Source organism: Eleutherodactylus coqui, chromosome 3, assembly GCF_035609145.1.
Source record: "Eleutherodactylus coqui strain aEleCoq1 chromosome 3, aEleCoq1.hap1, whole genome shotgun sequence".
Lineage (NCBI taxonomy): Eukaryota > Metazoa > Chordata > Amphibia > Anura > Eleutherodactylidae > Eleutherodactylus > Eleutherodactylus coqui.
The window spans coordinates 88,616,072-88,633,966 of NC_089839.1; the positions used below are offsets into that span (position 1 = coordinate 88,616,072).

Here is a 17,895-nt window from a genome sequence, read left to right on the forward strand (position 1 = left end):
AGCCACATGCCGCTACCAAACACAGTGATGTTTCGAGGGCTCTTTCCCCTTCTTCAGACATGTGTGCTCTCTACCATTATCATCTGTTAAAAACAATTAAAAACCAAACTGTAGATATAATTCTCCTCATATACAAGAAAGATTGCCTGTTCAAAACACAAATATCCCTTTAGCTAATACACAGCAAATCCCGTCTCTCAAAATTTCCAAATTAGACACTTCACTTGCACTTCTATGGATAATTGTATCTACAAATCGAGAAAGCTTCTCTGTAAAGCAGCCTCTTTTTTAGTTCAAAATGGCTGATTTAAAAACTGTACACTTTGTGACCCATTTCATAGAAACGACGTGCTACATTCGTCTCACCAAACTGTTTATTGTGTTTCTCTCCTAGTTCCTCCTGCCTCAGCCCCCTCTGTGCAAACGATCTGATTGCGGACCTGGGTTCATTCAGTCTATATATATTTCAGACCTAGACATTCGTCCCACATGGGCTACAAAGCATATGTACGCTATATACTGGCTATCACATGTAAAATATCCTTGGATATTAATTTTCTACTCCCTTGTTGGGTATCGTACAGTATTACACCCCTTGAAATACAAGAACAATTCTGATAGGATAGGCTGGGAAATGCCCCATTTTGGGGGGGTTCCTACCCAATAATAAATGATCTCCGAATATCACAAACCTCTGCTCCACTTTCTAACCAAATTTTCCTTGTATCCATGGGTCACAAACTTCTGCACCATTTCCTCCATTGGAGCACTATATGCATCATTATCACTACAAATAAGCCTCAACCTCTTAAATTATCCTTTATCTATACCTATTAGCCCCAATATCCACGCACGTATTTGATTTGTGGGGCACCTGCACGGAAGATCCGCAGTTCATGCCGCCCATAGGGAAGCACAGGCGTCCGAACTTCAATTTACACATACAGATTTGTTTTCTGGATTCCGCATGTGGAAAACAAATCGCACCATGCTCCATATTAGTGTGTATTCTGTGTGGATGGCTTCCATTGAAGTCAGTGGAAGCTGTCAGATCCGTCGCCGGTCCATAGTTAACATTGCGAACAAGCCACAGATTCCTCAGGAAAGCAGGAGTTTCAAAAAGAACAACAGTACTGCGCATGTGCGCCAGATGGCACTTCCGCACTCATCCGCAGTACAGAAAAAAGAAGACCCGGACAGGTACGCAGGGTCGGATTCCGTTGTGGGCTCCCGCTTGCAGAATCCGACCCGCCTGTGGACATGAGCCCTAAACATCTAAGAAGCCTGATGGTGGGGGCGGAGCCTGGCCGGAGATGTAGAAAGTCGCACCTCAGTGTAGCTCCTGAAAGACCCGACAATCCCATCCTGAAAACGGGACCCAGAGACAGCGAAAAGCAGCCAGACAGCAGCGGAGGCACAGCAGCAAGCTCCGGAGGTGACAGCAGCAATAACGAGTGACAGCAGCAATAATGGTGCGAGGCAAGGAGCGGGGAAAAGCAGAAGAAGCCTGCGGCCGGCAGAGGCAAGATGGCGCCAGCGGGAGGGAGCCGAGAACGCTCATACCGCGGCTCAGTGTGAATAGTGCAGACACTGCACGCAAACTGGCAAGGTATGCCAGGGAAGAGGGAGGCAGTAAAGAAGTCCCCATAAGCCCCAAGCAACAAAAGGGAGACACAGGGGAGCAGGAGAGTTTGCAGAGAAACACGGAGATGGTGGGGGCAGGAGGGGAGGAGGAAGTCACCGACACAGCATACACAGAAAGTGAGAGAGACAAGGAGAGGGCAGACAAAGTAAATACACTAACGGAGCCTGTTAAACACAGAAAAGATAAAGTCAAACAAAGCAGTCCACATGCTGTACAAGACTCTGCTGGAAACAGGCAAGAAGCCATAAATCATGCCCACAACACCAACCACAATAATAATGATGCAAACAGTGCCAACACAGAAAAACATCATGCAAGAGACAGCATGAACAGTACAAGCAGCCCAGACATCTGCATGCACAGCGCAAAATATGCAAACACGTCAGACAGCCCTACACGAGACACCTATCAAAGTACAGAAGATGCTGCCAAAAAAGACCAAAGACAGGAGGGCGATAGATGCGCCAGAGAACCTACGCTGAAAGAAATCTTCAGCGAAATTACTAAAGGCAATGCGTCACTGAACAACCTTAACATGCAGATGGGGGCGATGCAAAGTAATGTAAACCTGCTACGGCAAGATATGAGGAAAATATCAGAGCGTCTGACAGAAACTGAACAACGTATAAGCGACGTAGAAGACGCAATACAGCCGATGCAGCGAGACGTGGAAAAAACCTGCACGACATACAATACCTACAGAACAAGGTAGATGACCTAGAAAATAGGTCAAGAAGGAACAACGTGAGAATTGTGGGCCTCCCAGAAAAGACGGAAGGAAGAAACGCAGCAGAATTCTTCGAAACATGGCTGCCCGAATTGTTCGGAAGAAACACCCTAACTGCGATGTTTGCAGTCGAAAGAGCCCACCGCGTGCCGACACGACCCCTCCCCCCGGGGGCTCCCGCCAGACCGATACTCATAAAAGTGCTGCACTATAGAGACCGTGACACCATACTTCAAAAGGCCCGCGAAAAGGGTGAAGTTCAATACAACGGCGCGAAAATCTCCTTTTATCCAGACTTCTCCACGGAAATACAAAAGAAGCGAGCAACATTTATAGAAATAAAAAGACGGCTGCGAAACCTACAAGTGCCCTATGGGATGCTGTACCCGGCTAAACTGAGAGTGGCGGCGCTGGGTACGACACAATTCTTCGAAAACCCAAAAGACGCAGGTCACTGGATAGATCAAAATGAAGAACAGATCCGGAGGGGAAGATCGCCGCGCAAGTCACCATGAAGAGGCTGCACCCAAAGAAATGTTCACACAAAGGGAACCGAAAATTTTTTGAAAGGAGCTCCTGGGACGACAGGATGCATCGCGTAGGAGAATGGAGGACTGGTACCCCGATCCGATGAGACAACGGATCAGTGAGTTATGTGTTGGGGATGTTTGTTGTTTGGTCTCTCTCTCGCATAGTTGGGAAATACTAGATAGTATACAGTTAAAAGGGATAAGGTTAAACAATAGAAAAATGGTTCAGGGAGGGATAAGGGGAAGAAATGTTAATGTAATTGTACGGTTGAATAGTATACTGCAAATAACGAAAATCTGCATTGCAAAGGTGAATAAATGTATGTATTGGCGGATGTGGGGGGCCAAACCAAAATGTTGCTGGAGAGGCCCATTGCGGAGAACAAATAGTAGTACACATACACATATACGGGGAGACATGGGGGAGACACAAATATTGAGACGGGGGTCCTCCCAGTGCGACTCACTCACAAAAACAAAAAGGGGTGGTAACACACAGAAAATAATCCTGCGAAAAACAAAAAACCCAAAAAATGAGTAGTAAGATCAGGGTCGTATCGTGGAACGTGAGAGGTATGAGCGACCAGACAAAACGATCAGCAATACTGAAAGTCATTAAGGAACAAGGCCCGGCTATTATATGTATGCAGGAGACGCACCTATCAAAAGAAAATACAGACACACTCAAAATAGGAGGGATGGGACAGAGCTTCCACTCCACACACACGAGGTACTCCAGGGGGGTTAGCATAGTGGTTCACAGAAATATACCGTTTAAATGCCTATCACGAAAAATTGATCCGGAAGGCCGCTTCATATGCCTACACTGCAGAATATACAATTATACATGCATTATAGCTTCAGTATATATCCCGCCACCATATAATAACACGACAATGCGGCAAGTTATAGGATTCATAGCAGACAAACCGGACATCCCAGTCCTTATCATAGGTGACTTTAATTCGGTCATTAACCCTACACAGGACAGACTAAGGGCAGGAAGCGTAAACGAAGAAAGGAACCTAACACCATTAGGTAAACTAATAAAAGAAATATCATTAATAGATATATGGAGAACACGGCACCCCACACACAAACAATATTCCTGCTACTCATCCACACACCAATGTTTATCTAGAATAGACCTAGCGGTAGGGAATATCCAGATATATAGAGATATAACCCGGATAGAATATCTGCCAAGAATGGTATCGGATCATTCCATACTACGCCTGGACATACAACATAGCAACACCGATAGTCACCCCCAAAAGAGATGGAATCTGAACTCGCACTGGCTAAATATATTAAACAAGGAAATAGTGAAAACGACACTAGAGGAATATTTTACACTAAACAAGGGTACCACAAGTATGACGGTCTGCTGGGAGGCCATGAAGGCATATATGAGGGGGGTATACATACAACAAATCACGCAGGCGAAAAAGGGGCATAGAGATAGAGGACAAAAAATACGTGACAAACTAAAAGAATCGGAAGAAAACTATATAAAAGAGAAAACAATAACAGCACTCAACCTATGGAAACAAGCTCAAGAGGCCCTTAATAATTACGTACTAGACACGGCGGCAATTAAAAACGGGTTCCGAAAACAGACATATTACGAGGAGGGAGAAAAAACGGGACATATGCTGGCAGTTATTGCCCGAGCACAAACCAGCCCCACGTATATCATTGAATTAAAAGACACACAAGGCGAGATTGTCAGGGATACAACAGCCATAAGAGAGACTGCACGTGAATTCTACTCCTCTTTGTACTCCTCGAAACTGGAAAAAACGGGGGAACAAATCGAGGAATACTTAGCGGATATAGGAACACGTAAATTGACGGAGGAACAGAGAGAGTTCCTTGATGCACCAATAGACTTGGAGGAGATGCAGGAGGCGGTAAAAGACATGCAAAATAACAAGGCCCCAGGGGAGGATGGTTTCCCAATAGAATTTTATAAACAACACGCAGACACCTTACTACCACAACTTCTAGAGACATGGGTGGGGGCGGAGAAGGAAGGGGAACTGCCACAAACAATGCGAAAAGCAAAAATAATAATTCTGCTAAAACCAGAAAAAGACCCCCTGTCGATGGATTCGTATAGACCAATATCGCTGTTAAACGCGGACGTCAAAATTATAGCAAAAGTTCTGGCAAAGCGGCTAACACAAGTGGCATCCACCCTGGTGCACCCAGACCAGAGTGGATTTATACCAGCAAGATCAACGGCAACGAATATCCGTAGGGTATTTCTAAACCTACAAATACCCGTAGATAACACCGGAGATAGAACCATATGCTCATTAGACGCGGCCAAGGCGTTCGATAGCGTCGAGTGGCAATACTTGTGGAAGGTATTAGACAAAATGGGCTTTGGCCCAATATTTGTGCAACGGGTAAAACTTCTATATGCTGGAGCGGAGGCGGATGTGACCATTAACGGGGGGTCCTCAGAAGCCTTCCCACTACATAGAGGGACAAGACAAGGGTGCCCACTATCGCCACTGCTGTTTGCGCTTGCAATAGAGCCCCTGGCATGCAAAATTCGAGCACATCAGGAAATAGTGGGATTCAGAAGAGGAAATATAGAGGAAAAAAAATCGCTCTATACGCGGACGACATGTTATTATTCTTAGGGGATGGGGAAAAATCCTTGGAAACCGCGATGCTAGCAATAAAAGAATTCGGAGCCTTCTCAGGACTCACCATCAATTGAACGAAATCCGAAATACTACCGGTAGATACCCCAGGTATGCAAATTGCTAATAGAGAACTAACCCTGAAATGCACCCCAATAATTAAATACCTGGGAGTTAAAATTACGAAAAACGTCAGCGAATACGGGAAAATAAACCTAGAACCACTTATGGAAAAATGGAAACAAAAACTTCACATATGGCGGAAACTACCCATGTCAATCATAGGAAGAGTGAATCTAATAAAAATGATATGGATGCCCCAACTGCTATATCTAATACACAATTCCCAACACTGGATAACACAAATTCTTCCACAAGGTCAAGGGATTATTTAGAGAGCTCATATGGGGAGGGAAGACACCTAGGATAAAATTGGAACTATTATGCAACTCAAAAGAAAAGGGAGGACTAGCTTTGCCCAACCCGTTCTCGTATTTCGTGGCCTCACAGCTGCAGCATCTCAGGGGATGGGAGACAGAAGAGACACAAGATGCTAGTTTTAGAATTCTTAAAAATTTTTTCAGGGGGGGGTCACACCTGCTCGAAACCCTGGAACGTGGAGCGTTTAAAAAAAACGGTCAAAACGCCCCCACACTAACAATGACACATAAAATATGGTGGAAGACCAGAAATATGTTCAATATAAAAAGCTGCACCCAGCATACCCCCATATGGAATAACCCACACCTGCCAGAAATCAACAAGCTAAGAGGCTTCCAAGGGTGGAAAGACAGGGGAGTCAGGAGAATGGATCAGATACTGGAGGGGGGGGGGGGGAACTAAAAACCCTCGAGCAGATAAGACAAAATTACAGCATCCCCAATAGTGACTTTTACAAATATTTGCAGCTTAGACACGCTATACAAGCGGAAAAAAACTCGACAGAAATAGCAGTGACAACTAATATAGTAGCGGACATAATAGGAAAAGCCACCACCACAACAGGGAAAATATCTGTACTATATTCCCACATACAGGACACGGTTAATGCACGAAACCCGATACTAACAAAAGCAAAATGGGAAGCAGACTTAGGACCCATTGAGGAGTCGCACTGGGAGGAAATACTGCAAATGACACCCCAGTTATCTCTGAGTGAGTCACACAGAGTCTCACAAATATTCCTAATACACAGAGTGTACCGCACCCCGGCCTTCTTACACAATATAGGAATGAGAACCTCCCCGATATGTGTAAGGTGCAAAACCCACACGGCGGACCTAATCCACATGCTATGGCGTTGTCCGAAATTGCATAGATATTGGGTGGGGATAAGAAATGCAATAAACGCAGCATTTGGCATACGTATAGACTTTACACCATACGTGTGCATCCTGGGATACATACAAGACCTAGCGTTGGATGATCATGAAAAGCTAGCGGTAGCTAGACTACTGTATATAGCCAGAAAAACAATAGCCCAACGTTGGTTGGATGAAGAACCACCCACGCTGGGAGAATTCAAAAACAAGGTCAACCAAATTTTACCGTGGGAAAGGAGTATTTACACTAAGCGTAAGACCAGTCAAAAATATCAGGACATATGGCTGAGATGGATACACGCCCAGAGTAACAGTGCTGGACCAAATGCATAAGTGGAGTGGTGAGCCGTGTGGGGAAGCACCAGTAAACCGAGGATCTAATAGGACATAACAAAGCATGTAATTGATATATACAGAGTTTATTAGGAAATGTAGAATAACTTACAGACTCGCTACATAATAAAATAAAGCGGTAAGGATCAACGAGATAGGATGGGAAGGGAGGGATGGGAGAGAGAGAGACCAGACAAGGGGCAAAGGATATGGCGCCGCCCCGTGTATGTAACAAAAAAAACAAAAAACCCTGAACCAGTAAAAGAAAACAGCAAGAGGACAAGCAACAAAAAGACCAAAGAAGAAAACAAACAAGCAATACAAGAACTGTTACTATTGGCTACGATAAAGCACATTGTTTAATTAGAGACAGTTTTACCCAAAGAACTGAACACTGAGAGAGAGATCTTAGGGGGGGAGGGAGAGGGGGAGGGGGGAGGGAAGGGGGGGAAACCAAAGTTATGTAAGAAATGTTTTAATAATATGTAAAAGGTGAAAAAAGTTTAATAAAAAACACTTTAATTAAAAAAAAAAGAAGCCTGATGACTCTCATATCTCGAATAATTATTTTTGTCAGTTTTTTCTTATATAATGAAGTTGAAACCTGGTCTACCGAATTCCTAGAACTCCCAATATTCAAAAGTGGATGTTCTTTTCCAAAGGAAATTAACTCAGTCTACGACAGTTGTGAAGATGCTTCACAAACTGATCTAGCCGGTCCACAAGACGAACCCACATTTTTATAGAAACCTTGAATTGAGACTTGACCACATGTTTACCTTCAAACCCATGTATGAAGATGTTAGCTAAACTTGGAGCCGTGGGGGACCCCGCAGAGCGGCCCTGTATCTGCAAGTAATAGCTAGAACGAAAAGCAAAATAGTTTGTTTGATTGCCTCTGGGGTGCCCGACTGTCTTCAAGCACATGCCTGAAGGGCAAGGTGTTCCCAAAACCTTGCTGTGTTTGGTAGCGGCGTGCAGTTTAATCCCATTAGTCTGCCTCTGAAATGCTTGTCAAAAAGGGCTTTTATCACTTGGGGGAAATATTATAATGTTGCCATGCAAGTTTTTCAATTAATTTTCTTAAACAAATGAAAAGTAATTGGTGTCAGTACTTGATATCGCATGCGGGATTGGAGTATGGGCTCTAAAAACTGTCCCCAGGCGGCCTGTGTTACCCTTGTTCCATTTAATGTTAAACAAGATGGTTTTAATACATGTTGTCCTACCAGGCATTGAGTGACCAACTGATGCAACCTGAAAACCACTAAAGATGGCATGAGCCTTATGTTCCACAGTTGTGCCACCAGTTGACATAGCCAGTGCCACCCAGGATACTGAATTCTTGCCTTTTGGGGATATTAGGGGAGCTTGTTTGTCCCAACGCTGCAGCATATCAAGTGATTTCTCACATCAGAAAAAGAAAAGATTTATTCTTCTTGACAACACAAATTGACGAGGTTTTTATATAGTGACTATGACAATAGCTGCAGCTGCCATGTCCTCAAGCCATTAATCATAAGACAGCAATCTTAACAGAAGATTCGAGCGTTGTAATTACTGTAGCAGCTAATAAGCATTTGACATGAAAAAAACTTAACAGAACATGTTCATTCCACCAGCATAACATCATTTCTACCCCTCTGATAACACAGCATACCATTGGGAAGCCTTAAAGCATTATAGGCCTATACTAAATTAGCCATTTTCCTGCAGGTATAATATGTTTGGCCCTGGATGTGACCCCTTTCTCTATTGCAAAATGCAGTTAAACCAAGGAAAGTGGAATGCAAGAATGTGCTTCCTATCCGACCAGTCTATCCACATACATACATTTATATCTTAAACCAAGGAATGTTCACATTCTTTAAAATTCTGCATAATAATCTGAGGGCATAGTTGTCATTTTTTTCCTGTTTTGAAGAAGTTTTGCATATAGTAAGAAAGACGTCAGGCAGCAGATTTGGTGCGATTGTATTTTATGCATTCATAAGAATACACAGATAGTAATGCCTCCTCAACACACAAGATGGCGACGTTTCGACTCGACAAAGACTCATTCTTTAGAGTCGAAACGTCGCCATCTTGTGTGTTGAGGAGGCATTACTATCTGTGTATTCTTATGAATGCATAAAATACAATCGCACCAAATCTGCTGCCTGACGTCTTTCTTACTATATGCATATCTTTGGGAATCTGGACTCGTTCCCGGTCTGGGCGTGCAGACAAGGCTGAAGGATACAGCTTAGGATTTTTTTTCCCCCCCGAACTGGTAGTGGTGAGTGCTGCTGTTCAACTTTATTTATCTCAAATTGAAGAAGTTTTGCGACACCCAACACCCTTTACTCACATTCCCTCTTTTGGAGGCAGTAGAAGCAAGCCTCCTGTTAGGGATCCCTTTTCATTAGCTAGAGCACAAACCAGCTATAGCAGTGACTCTCCCTCTGGGTGACCCAGCTTGTCCATGGCTTCCCCCAGGTATACCATCTGATAATAGGTTCCCCAGTGATAAGATAATGTGGGAAAGATTTGTGCACACAAGACAGCAATTTTAAGAATTTTGTTGCAGGAAACTGAAAAATGTCTTAGAGTGCATTGGTCACTTTATTATTTGTATTCCAAACAGCTCCAAAGTTCTGTGCCGATTCATTTCATAATATCTTTACGGAATCCGAGTTTCAGATTCCCAACTTCCCTTCACACAGCTAAAGGTTCACAATATTCTAGATGCCTGCAGCTGTCACTGGGGAACCTTACCGCAGAAGGAAAATAAACTGAACTCAGTGATTATTGCATTTTAAACCCCTTGATAGCATAGGATGTAAATTTATGTTTTGGGCATTTGGGGATTGCATGGAGGGGGATCTGGAGTCGATACCGCTCCATACAATGTGGATGTTTCTCAAAGCCACGATTAGCATTAACGCCGATTGTGGCTGTTAACCCTGTAAGTGACTGTCAGTTCTGACAGTGGCATTTAAATCCCCGATCGGTTTTGCAGGGTTCTCAAGAGAGAGAACTGCTTTGGCTCATGGTGGAGGTAGGTGCCAAATGGCTCCAAACACGAGGCTTTGTTCATATAGCCCTTTTTGTTCCATTGTCGGAGCAGCTAGACGGAAATGAAAAATGGAAGCAAACGGATAGCTTTCTGTTTGCTTTCATTTTCCATTAACAGCGATGTTAAAAAACGGATCCATTGCAATCAGTTTTGGTTATGGTTTTTGGAATTGGAAACAAAAACGCAGCAGTCTATGCTTTTGTTCCAGTGTGAAAACAGAATGGAGATTGAAAAATACAGAAGCAAATTGAAACGGGAGGTCTTCAGTTCAATATATTTCTACGGGTTGGAAAACTGAAATCTTTTCTCTCTGTTTTTCTGTTCCCACAATGGAACAGCTAAACAGAAAACAAAAAAGTAATGTGAAAAGGCCTTAAGTCCTACACATCGCTGAAGTTAGGGGTAATATAATTTATAGAGAGTTAGGCCCCCTGCACACAGGCGGAATTTCCGCCCGTGGAAGCTGCCATAGGATTGCATTAGAAAACGCAATCCTAGGCAGACGGCCGCGATTTTTCCGCGTGAAATCACGTGTGGCAAACAAATCGCAACATGCTCTATTTCTGTGCGGGGCTCCGCTCTGCGCATGCGACGGCTGGCCGGCAGCCAGCACATCAAAGAGCCGGAGCCACGGGAAAGGTGAGTGCCGCGCTGGTCCCTGCAGGCGGCCCTATGTGAAACTAGATATAGCTTTTAAACACAAAAAAATATAAAGACACAAAAGAAGCAAATAATATACAGGTTGTTATAACATTTGTAACAAAATAAAACTTACTTGGAGCAGAACTTTGCCACTGTAAACACTCATTGGATACATGGTACCAAACGTCATGAGGGCAATAGCGACAGCTGATGCAGTGTCCACGGCAAAGTAGTTACTGAAAATAAAAGAGGAGTAATAACACTATGTAATGAAATCCAGTTCATCTATGATAATGAACATCTATTTTAGTTAGAAGAAAGAATTTAAAAGGATGACCAAATTTGGGGTGGTTTCACATCTGCGTCTGTACCTCCGGTCGTAGGTTCTGTGGTAGATCCGGCTGAAAATACCGGAAGAAAAAGTGCTGCATGCAGCGCTTTTTCTTCTGTCCAAAAGTCGGGCAGGTGGTCGGAAAGCAGGCGGACCCCATTATAGTCAGTGAGGTTCACTCACAGCCGTTCGGTCACGGGGTTTTCCTTTTTACGGCCCCCCCAACGGAGCAGGAAAACGGAATCCCCAGCGCAAGTCTGAAAGCACCCTTAGACAGCTTATCCATTACAAAAAGTCAGATTATGAACCATGTCAATTAGCATGAAAGAGAAGAAAAGAAAAAGGAAAATCTGTAATAAAAAGGCTCATGCAACATTTCAATGCATTAAGAGAGTCTAGTAACAACTGCATGTGAAAACCACAGTTGATAACCATATTTCCCAGGTCCTAATTGCTTCTTTTATCTCATAACAAGCCTCAGGATTGAAAATAAAGCATTAACCCTTAGTAATCCAATTTTGGATTCAGGGTTTCCTAGGGAGCTCTCTCTTTCTACCATTATACAATGGCGCCATCTGCTGGCTAGAACCAGTACTGCAGTATATGACATGCCGTAGAAGCCCCCAACAACAGAGCGGCCGGCAATATACAGTAAGAATACCCTGCCGGATATCTTCCGACTTTAGAGCTGCACATGCTTCAATCAGAATGTTGAAAGACATCAGACAGTGGATTAGAAAAGGTTAATGTAGAGAGTTAAACATTATATTAAGAGATCGCATGATTAGCATTACTTCAATAAATTATAGTGATCAGAATCACTCCATGCAGACGAGTGACCCAACAACCACCATGCAGCTTGGCTACACGGCCATGTTGTCACAATGTTCCGCCTGTCTAATATATCTTTGTGTATTATAAGCATGCACTTGACACGTCTCCATTGTTAGGGTAGTGAACAGTATAGCCTACCACCACATTTGGCACTTGCAATAAAATGTATACGTGACAATAGTAGCATACTTACTTAATTTCAATTAGCATGTAAGTAATGCAAAGTGCTAATGCTCCAGCAATGTCAATCAGAATAAAAGGGTTCATCCGCGGTAAGAAGACACTGCTCAGCCCTGGGATAATTCCGCATAAACTATAGAAAAAGAGAACTAAAGTGGTTAATTTCTGCCATTTAATATACATGTTGGAAAACTAAAAATAGATGTCTTTATTTTGCGAAGTTGGTTAATGAATGACAATGTTTTAAAGGGACACTTAAAAATTAACTGTGTTTGCACCGGGTGAAGGACGGGAATTTTAAAAGGTTTGTTTTTTTTAGGTAGTAAAACATTAAAAAAAAAAACTCTACACAAATTTGGTTTTGCTGTAACCATACTGATCTGCAGAATAAAGCGAACATGACAATTTTACCACACTGTACACATCACAAAACCTATTTCACCTCAACTTTTTGAGAACATTACATTAAATAGTATCATTAACAAACAACTAGACAAACAAAAAACAAGACCTCGTATTTGTCGCTGATACCCCAGGAGCTCAGGGGCAGATCACAGGGTTGACTTATTCCCAATTCCTGCACTAGTGCAAGATGGAGCCTGACTCACACCCAGACACGGTCTTGCACGCCCCCAAAAAACTTTACTGACACTACTGACCATTTTATTGCCAGGAAGATCAGCCACCTAGGTTCTGCTCACTGACTGGATATGGACTCTTCCAGCTCTCCTGCAGCCAAAATGATTACACTTATAGGGGTCTATGGATTGTCTGAAGAGCCACACGAATGTGAAGATTTAAGACTTTATTCTAAATGGTAGCAGTGTTTACACAAAAAAATATATAAAATAGAAGGGTAATATACAAAGGATAAATAATATTATGTCTGTCATAAATAAAACTTAAAAAAAAAAAAAGATATGGTTCTTGAAAGGGGGAGAAGAAAAAACGAAAGCCTGAAAAATGACTATTCCCTAAAGGGCATTGTAAATAGGCCTTTTAAAAAGCATTACTTTATTTTTATTCTTTGTGCGTTTCTGCTGGGTGCATTATTACCCTCAAAGGGGATATCCTACCAAAATCATTTATCACCTATCCATAAGAGGTGGTCCGACTGCTGGAACCCCATAGGTCATGAAACACTGCACCCACAGTCTCCCTTAGTCAATGGGGCAGTGGTGCACATGTGTGAGCACCAAGTCATAGACTGTATATGGAGATAGCTAACGGCATGGGCATAGCTGCTCCATTTACTAAGGGATCTTTAGGGTGCACCATTCTCATGACCTACAGAAATCAAACAGCAGCAACCCCCACAGATCTGCTATTAGTGAGCTATCCTGAGGATAAGTCACCAATAGTTTTTCACCTTTAAGGGCCTCAAGAGTATTTGTGCCCAACTGACAATATGCGCCACTGCTCAACATAGCAAAACTGCAGAATTTTAAGAATTACGCACCTTCGGCTCAGGTCTGCTACGTGCTCTTGGAGCCAGCTCGTACTAGCAGCTGCAGGATAAGAAAGAAAAATACGCATAACGTATAATAGGAACATTTACAGGAGTATTATTTTATAACAATAACCAAGTAGATAAATGTGTAGTACTATACATAAATACTGACAAGGTACACATGTCCAGATATGAAACATCCCAACTTTATACAAAAAAAAGTTGAAATAGTAAAAAGAATAGAAGGTTGGAGAGAATCCTAAATTGTGTCCAAAATAGAAAAAAAATTAGGCCCTAAGAGACTTCATATGTGTTTCTTTTTCCAGAAAATTCTGAAAATTATGACTTTTTACTGCCCCTAGTCTGTCTATAATACAATGTATTCATGTGTATTTCAATTAACAGGAAGTATGCAAATAATAAATATGTACAAAATGGAGCGAAAATTCTCACTCTCTAAGGGCTCATGTCCACGGGCAAAATGAGAATTAAAATCCGCAGCGGATTTTAACTCTTCTCCCGCGCGCGGATCTGCACCCCATAGGGATGCATTGACCACCCACGGGTAGATAAATACCCGCGGATCGTCAATAAAAGTGATTTTTTTAAAAATGGAGCATGAAAAAATCTGGACCATGCTCCATTTTCATGCGGGTCTCCCGCGGGGACGGCTCCCGCGGGCTTCTATTGAAGCCTATGGAAGCCGTCCGGATCTGCGGGAGACCTAAAATAGGAATTTAAAGGAGATGTCCCATGAAAGCAAGTGGGTCTATACACTTCTGTATGGCCATAATAATGCACTTTGTAATGTACATTGTGCATTAATTATGAGCCATACAGAAGTTATAAAAAGTTTTATACTTACCTGCTCCGTTGCTAGCGTCCTCGTCTCCATGGAGCCGACTAATTTTTGGCCTCCGATGGCCAAATTAGCCGCGCTTGCGCAGTCCGGGTCTTCTGCAGTCTTCTATGGGGCTCCGTGTAGCTCCGTGTAGCTCCGCCCCGTCACGTGCCGATTCCAGCCAATCAGGAGGCTGGAATCGGCAGTGGACCGCACAGAAGAGCTGCGGTCCACGGAGGAAGAGGCCATCTTCAGCGGTGAGTAGAGAAGTCACCGGAGCGCGGGGATTAAGGTAAGCGCTCCGGTGAGCTTTCTTTACCTCCCTGCATCGGGGTTGTCTCGCGCCGAACGGGGGGGGGGTTGAAAAAAAAAAAAACCCGTTTCGGCGCGGGACAACCCCTTTAAAAGCATTTACTCACCCGCAGCGGGCCGGGAAGGTCTTCTCTTCCTCACGGCCGCATCTCCCTTGCTTCGGCTCGGCGGATGTGCCCGGCGCATGCGCGCGGCACGTCGACGACATGCCGGCGACGTGCCGCCGGCATGACGAATTCATCCGCCGGCCGAAGAAAGAAGATCCGGCCGCGACGCAGAGAAGAAACGGAGCGGATGGGAGGTGAGTTTATTCTCATTTATTCTTATTTTCAGCGCTCATGTCCGCGGGGCAGGAGGGACCCGCTGCAGATTCTACATGGAGAATCCGTAGCGGGCCCGATTTTCCCCGTGGACATGAGGCCTTAGGCATTATGTTCATCTGAGATTTTTGGGGTCATAACAGAGCATCCATAAGCGTAACAAAAAAAAAACAAAAAACAACACCTGCCATATCCTATTGGATGCCGATAACGGAGGTATTCTCTCCTAGAAGCAATTCTTACAGGGAATTTTTTTTTTTACAGGTAAAAACCACAGCACTTATAGTAGCAACGTGAATGAGATTTTTAAAATCTCATCCACATGCTGTAGAAAAAAATCCACACTAAGTCAGTGCAGAAACGGAGCTGCGGCGTGGAATTTATCATTAAAGAGAGACATTGTATGCTATAAAACGAACGTGTCAAAATTTAGACCTGGCCAGAGCTGTGTGAAAAGCATTGCACGTCCTTATCACACAGCTGCCGGCCGGGACTGCATCTATAGCAGGGGAGGAAAGGCACTCATACCTACAGCTGGACCCGATGGTACAGGACCCCGGCGGGACTGGCCAGAATATACCCCCAGTACTCGGATCTCTGTTGGAGGTGTCTCAGCGAACGGGGGACCTTTGTCCACCTATGGTGGTCATGCGCACAGATCCAACCACTGTGGCGTGAGGTGGAAGCCCTATACACAGTTGTTTGCAGAGGGCCACTTAACCTCACCCCTGAGATGGCACTCTTATCCATGATCCCGGGGTCAGTGTCACGAGCAAAGAGTTCCTTGCTGCGTTTTTTTCTACTGGCAATGAGACAGATCATTCCCAGGAGGTGGAAATCAGCAACCCCCCCATCACGATTGATGTGGCTGGAAGCTATGGATAATCTGAAGCAAATGGAGGAACTCTGTGCCAAAGACGAACTGAGGTACGCTAAATTTTACAACACCTGGGCAGTATGGTTACAGTTTCGGGCCTCACCTAGACTGGACACGTGGTTGTGTGGTGGCGTTGCCACTCTCTAACGCTTCAGAACAGCCTAAAGCGTAAACGACGAACCTTGCATTGTTGACGAATCTATACATAGGTGGTTATTGACCGGACAGGCATCTTCATCTTCATCCTATTCTCTCTTTTCCCTTTCTCTCCTCTTTTCTTTATCTCTCTTCTTCTACTCTCCCCCTCTCATATTTCTCCAAACTCCCTAACCCTTTAGACTCCACTTTGCTCCCTTCCCCTCCAGGGTTCTCCCGGTCTTGCTACAGGGCCCTGGAGACCCCTATACCCCTCCAGTCCCACAGACATATAGCAACTTACAACAGGGGACTGTTGCCATTCCGTTGTGTTATATCATAGTTTTATCTTTCATTAATAAATAAAAATGGCTGGTACAATGGGTGCCGGTGGAATTAGCAGGGAGTAGAAACTGTGGTTAGGTTTTGATTGATGAACAACAAACCCTGCAATGATACTTTATACTTTATTGTACTATCCGTTCCAGCTAACAAAATACTTTTTGAACCATACCTACAGCTGATTGGTGGGGCGAGGGAGCAGCAGCAGTTCCCAGCGGCGCTCACCAATCAGTTTTAAGTATGCATGGCTTTCCTCCCCTCCTTATTACACAGCTGCTGGCTCCTTAGCATAAAAGGAGAGCCGCCCGTACATACAGCTGATTGGTGGAGGCGGGAGAGCAGCAGCAGTTCGCTATGGAGGGGACGCTATGGAGGGGACGTGGGATCCTTATCACACAGCTGCCGGCTTCATAGCAGGGAAGAAGAGCCGCCCATAGGTACAGCTGATTGGTGGAGGTGGGGGAGCAGCAGCAGTTCTCACTGGCGCTCACCAATCGGCTGGAAAACAGGGTAATAACCAATAGGACCACCATTAAGTTGTCAGTCACCTCTCCCAGGATCTTGAAACCTTTAATAGCAGATTTGCCTAGCTGTGCTGAAATGTATACCCCATACCTCACCATAATGAGACGATTTATGAAGTGTTCCTGAAAAATTGGGTGACAACTAATGGAATCATCATTACATTGTCACTCAGCTCTTCCAGGATCCTGAATACCAACTGCAGAGCTATGCAAGCATTCATACCACATACACTGCTATAACTAGTCAAACATGGCATCCGGGCCCCTAGAAAGCTGGGTAATAAGATCACCATTAGATTTACAATCGGCTGTCCCTAGATCCTGAATGGCAGGTTGCCCTAGTGGTATATACGTCATTCCGAGGTGGTACTACTGCTCTTTATTCCTCCTGTAATATCTCCCTCACTGTCTGGTCAAGTTCAAGATATTTTTTGTCATCTAAAACTTTTTATAAAGTGAAAAATACGGCACTTTCATTAGAGTCAACACCAGGGCTTCATCCTTACAGCCATTGTCTCATTCTCTGACTCCAGATGTTCAGAGCCACTGATGAAGAGTGTATATAGAAGTGTCAATAGAAATTACACTTACCTTCCGAAACATAAGCAAAAGGTTTATTTCTAACTGAAAGCATAGTGAACAAGTTGAAAAACAAGGCCACAAAGGTTCCCACAAGTAGACGACCCCTGGGGGAAAGAAAGAAGACAGACAATAATATGGCAGAAGCCATTCTATATAGGAATAGCAAACACGAGTACGCCTAGAATAAAAATCACTTACGTGTGAATCTCCGGTGGCTCCAAAAATCTTTCAACACTGAAAAAAAATTACTACA

The 17,895-nt window shown here is 43.9% G+C and overlaps 1 protein-coding gene across 1 annotated transcript in view; it reads right to left on the reverse strand.

The window, feature by feature from the left end:
- SLC30A6 (solute carrier family 30 member 6) overlaps nucleotides 1-17,895 on the reverse strand; it is a 45,037-nt gene that overhangs the window by 7,353 nt on the left and 19,789 nt on the right. Inside the window, exons 7-11 of the mRNA XM_066595850.1 lie at nucleotides 17,841-17,876; nucleotides 17,652-17,746; nucleotides 13,719-13,767; nucleotides 12,273-12,392; nucleotides 11,048-11,150 (exon numbers count right to left, since the gene is read on the reverse strand). Of these exons, the coding sequence (XP_066451947.1) occupies nucleotides 11,048-11,150; nucleotides 12,273-12,392; nucleotides 13,719-13,767; nucleotides 17,652-17,746; nucleotides 17,841-17,876 (403 nt within the window). The remainder of the gene's footprint in view (nucleotides 1-11,047; nucleotides 11,151-12,272; nucleotides 12,393-13,718; nucleotides 13,768-17,651; nucleotides 17,747-17,840; nucleotides 17,877-17,895) is intronic.